The sequence below is a fragment of the Alosa pseudoharengus genome, unplaced genomic scaffold, assembly GCF_046254945.1.
Source record: "Alosa pseudoharengus isolate Yale_2024_CS ecotype anadromous, Long Island Sound unplaced genomic scaffold, YU_APseudo_1.1 YU_APseudo_1.1_scf_23, whole genome shotgun sequence".
NCBI lineage: Eukaryota > Metazoa > Chordata > Actinopteri > Clupeiformes > Clupeidae > Alosa > Alosa pseudoharengus.
Genome location: NW_027468685.1, coordinates 4,650,793 through 4,655,792, shown reverse-complemented (window position 1 = coordinate 4,655,792; position 5,000 = coordinate 4,650,793). Strand labels below are relative to the sequence as shown.

General features: G+C 43.5%; 1 protein-coding gene across 1 annotated transcript in view; it reads right to left on the bottom strand.

Moving 5' to 3' along the window:
- The window catches only part of csmd2 (CUB and Sushi multiple domains 2), a 377,005-nt gene that overhangs the window by 21,269 nt on the left and 350,736 nt on the right, over nucleotides 1-5,000 (bottom strand). Inside the window, exons 46-47 of the mRNA XM_076301508.1 lie at nucleotides 4,324-4,500; nucleotides 470-649 (exon numbers count right to left, since the gene is read on the bottom strand). Of these exons, the coding sequence (XP_076157623.1) occupies nucleotides 470-649; nucleotides 4,324-4,500 (357 nt within the window). The remainder of the gene's footprint in view (nucleotides 1-469; nucleotides 650-4,323; nucleotides 4,501-5,000) is intronic.

Here is a 5,000-nt window from a genome sequence, read left to right as displayed (position 1 = left end):
CTAATAACTAGCGCTGCTTTATGCGCAGTGTGTCACTTCAGAATAAGCCTTTCCAACCTCCATGTGCTTGTTCGCAGACAGAGGATACAGTGCATATGCAATTATTTATTTATTTTTTTCAGTCCTTTTATGCCTTTAATGAGACAGGAGAGTGGAGAATGACAGGAAGCGAGTGGGAGAGAGAGTGGGGGGTAGGGATCCGGAAAGGACCACGGGGCGGGAATCGAACCCGGGTCGCCGGCGTACAGTGCAGGTACCCCAGCCACTCGCGCCACGGCCGAGGATACAGTGCATATATAATTATGCCTGGAGACTGGAGAGTGCTAGCTATTTGTCCAGCAGGGGTTTTATGTGGGTCACGCGTGTCTGTTTCTGTTCTGTTGCTCTAGTGTGACATCTAATTCCTAATGGCCGGTTCTGTGGCGGTTCCGTGGCAGCTGTGTGCAGAACCCGGGGCCCGGTACGGTACCTTTGCAGAGGGGCTTGGTCCCGTTCCAGGTGCGGTCCTTGGTGCAGACGAGGGTGGAGGCGCGGTCAGCGTCCATGGTGAAGCCGGGCACACACTGGAAGGAGACGGAGCGACTGTACGTGAAGTCACTTCCCAACCGCAGCCCGTTAGCAGGAACACCCGGATCCCCACAGTTAATCACTACAGGGGGATAGAGAGAGAGAGAGAGAGAGAGAGAGAGAGAGAGAGAGAGAGAGAGAGAGAGGGAGAGAGAGAGAGAGAGGGAGAGAGAGAGAGAGGGAGAGAGAGAGAGAGAACGAGCGAGAGAGAGAGAGAGAGAGAGAGAGAGAGAGAGAGAGAGAGAGAGAGAGAGAGAGAGAGCACACCGAAATGTCAATCAACGAGGCTTACACCATCCCATTCAAACAAAATAATAATAATAAATGAAAACATCAATCCCCCTCTCCCAATATTGAGAGAGAAGGAGAGAGAGAGCAAGAGAGAGATTAGTATTATTAGTTCATTTGTTTACTTGTTTTCTTCTCCTCCTCCTCCTCTTCCCTTTTTCAGCCATCTGATGTGTGGTATGCAGCCAAACCCAAATGATCTGGCAACACTGAGCACTGTGTCATGGTCATGCCAAAGCAGAGCCTTTTGCAGTTTCAATTTAAATGGAGAATGGAGAGTTTTAACACCCCTTTATTAAAACAGAGAGAGAGAGAGAGAGAGGCCCTGGACTCGCCCTCCAGAACACAGAGGTCAAATTTCTGCTCTTTGCAGATGATCTGGTCCTTCTATCCCCTTCTGAGCAAGGCCTCCAACAACACTTGGACCTACTGGCAAAATACTGCCAGACCTGGGCCCTGTCAGTAAACCCCACAAAAACAAAAGTCATGATTTTTCAAAAGAAACCCAGATGTCAGGAACACAGACACACGTTCACTCTTGGTGGCACCGCCCTAGAGCACACGATGCAGTATACTTACCTCGGTCTGGCCATTACTGCATCAGGAAGTTTCAGCATGGCAGTGAATGCACTCAAAGAAAAAGCCCACAGAGCCCTCTATGCAATAAAATCTAAATTTTACAATATAAATATACCAATATCAATCTGGTGCAAATTATTTGACAGCATAATACAGCCTATTGCGCTGTATGGAAGTGAAGTCTGGGGTTCACTCAGCATGCATAACTACACTGCATGGGACAAGCATCCAACAGAAGCCCTACATGCAGAATTCTGTCGATTTATACTTAAAGTCCAAACAAAAACACCAAACAATGCATGTAGGGCAGAATTAGGCCGTTACCCATTGGCAATACCTATCCAAAAACGAGCACTGAAATTCTGGATGCACTTAAAATCAAGTCCCAAAAATACACTCCATTTTGAGGCCCTAAAAACCCAGGAACTGAACCCTGATAAGAGCCCCTTGTGCCAACTTGTACTGAAGCTCACTAATTCCATAACAAACACTAATATACAACATGCTCAGACCAGTACTGCTTCTAAATCAGCAATTAGTGTCAAAAATGTCATCAAACAAGCAAAAGAACACTATTTGGAACATTGGAGAAATCAAACTACCAGCCAAAGCAGAATGAATTTCTATCTGACCCTAAATCGAGAATATAAATTGGCAGAGTATCTCTCCTCTGTCAGAGATACGAAGCAGAGGCAGATCCTTACCAAGTACAGGCTAAGTGACCACAATCTTACAGTGGAAACGGGCAGGCACAGGAAAACCTGGCTGCCCAAAGAGGAAAGAATATGTGGTCACTGCCAGACAGGGAAGGTTGAGACAGAGGAGCACTTTCTTCTTCACTGTGATAAATATAAAGACATATGAGATGCATCTTTCCCTAGTCTTAAAACATATTACCCAAACTTTGAAGCCATGGGCACACATGAAAAACTGGCTATCCTTTCAGGAGAGGGACATTCAGCCCCTCTAGCAGCAAGATACATTTCACACTGTCATAAGTCATAAGAGACTCTAGCATAACTTAATTTTATTTTGTTTCATTTATTTATATTCTTATCCCTATAGAGAATATATATATATTGTCCTGTTCTAAAGCTATGCTCATCTGTACATGTATGTACGTATATGTGTGTGTATATATTATGTTTCTGTGTTGTTATTGTTATACTGTGATATAGTGTACACTTATGTCTATGTATGTGTATATATATATATAGACACTTAGCTTTTCTGTGTCTTATTCCATGTTCCCTCCATACTTTGTATGACTGCTTTGGCAACACGAATGTCTTATTTGTCATGCCAATTTGAATTTGAATTTGAATTTGAATTTGAGAGAGAGAGAGAGAGAGAGAGAGGGGGGGGGGGGAATTTAGGAAGAGGAAAGAAAAAAAGAAAGACAAGGATGTGGTGGAGAAATAGAGTGAGAGACAAAAAGAGGCATGAATGAGGAAGACAAAAAAGAACAAGGGAAGGAGTATAAAAATAGAGAGGGCAAGAGAAAGATGCATGAAGAAAGATGAGAGAGAGAGAGAGAGAGAGAGAGAGAGAGAGAGAGAGAGAAAGGAGTGGTGGAGAAACAGAGTGATCAAGGGTAAGATGTACGGAGGAGAGAGAAAGACAGAAAGCAGGTGAGAAAGGTGAGATGGAGGAATAGAGTGAGAGAGAAAAACACGGAGGAGAAACAGAGCGAGTGAGGGAAGAGAAAGAGAGGTATGCAGGAGGAGGGGTGAGAGGGCATTGGGGAGGCGTCGTTAATAAAGAGGGTGGCTCTTAGTTGACTGCATCGTGTGACTGATCGTGTCCCAGATGAATAAGGGTCGGGCCACTTTAATAAAGCTGTGACACTAACAAATGGCACAAAGTCACATTTTTTATCAGCTCACGTTCTGCATGTGTCCATTAGACAAACTAGAGTTTAAATATAAAGGGTCAAAACACACAGATACACACACACACACACACACACACACACACACACACACACACACACACACACACACACACACACACACACAGACACACACACACACACACACACAGACACACACACATACACACACACACACACACACAAATACATACACAAATGCACACACTCTCTCTCACCGAGATACAAATGAATATACACACACATCCATAAGGGTCAATAGGAAGCAATAGGAAAAGGGGTGGCATATGTCCTGACTGAGGCCCAATTAGGGGTACAACTCTCATTTAACCATTTAAGCCTTACGTGCCCGACCGTTCTAATTTTGTTACTCACTCACTTTATGTCATATTCCCAAAACAACATATCACCAGCTGCTATCTGACAGTTCTTCAGAAGACTGCTTCACAATCAGAGAGAGTACATGCACAGTTAATTTACTAATGATCTTTTGCATAACAACAAAACACACCCTAGCTCCCGAGAACTGTAATCTTATTGGCTCCCAAGTATATACTTTAATCTTATTGGCTCCCGAGTATATACCGTAATATTATTTGCTCCTAAGTATATAATGTAATCTTATTGGCTCCTGAGTATATACTGTAATCTTATTGGCTCCTGGGTATACTGTAATCTTATTGGCTCCTGAATATATACTGTAATCTTATTGGCTCCCTGGTATACTGTAATCTTATTGTCTTTACATTTTTACATTTTGTCTTAGATGTTTCATGCTAATGCTGACTGGATATAATATTGGGATTCAAGCTAACGCTAGTGACTGGATATGATATTGGGTTTCATGCTAACGCTAGTGACTGGATATAATATTGGGTTTCATGCTAACGCTAGTGACTGGATATGATATTGGGTTTCATGCTAACGCTAGTGACTGGATATAATACTGGGTTTCATGCTAACGCTAGTGACTGGATATGAGAAGAGCGGAACTGTACCAGAGCACTCGGGCATGTTCCCCGTCCAGGTTCCGTTGACGGTGCAGTGGCGAGTCAGGAGGCCCGTGGAGTAGTAGCCCTCTCGGCATGCGTAGGTGATGGAGCGGGAGAACACCAGGCCGTCATGGAACTGGATCTGAGCATTCCGCGGAGTACCAGGGTTCCCACAGGACACCACTGAGAAACAGAGGGAGAGAAAATAAAATTAAATAGAGAGAGAGAGAGAGAGAGATAGAGAGAGAGAGAGAGAGAGAGAGAGAGAGAGAGAGAGAGAGAGAGAGAGTAATATTAGTAATATGCTTTGACAACACGAGATGTTGATATGCTAACATGCTTTATAAATAAAAATATAATTTAATAAAGATACATAATATAATATAATAAAATAATATAAAAGAAAAACTTGGTCGCCGCACACTCTGTCTCTTTTTCCTTTATTTTAATCCAAACGTTTCGGCCTGTCAGCCTTTGTCAAGGTCCCTCTCATGCTTTGACAACGAGAGAGAGAGAGAGAGAGAGAGAGAGAGAGAGAGAGAGAGAGAGAGAGAGAGAGAGGGGAATAATACCGGTAATACGTTAGCAGCTGGTGAAGTGAAGTGGGCTGATTTGAGTGACAGGCCCGGAGTTTCGTCCCTCTACTACAGGAAATAATCATATCTGTTTCCTGCTTTCCTGAA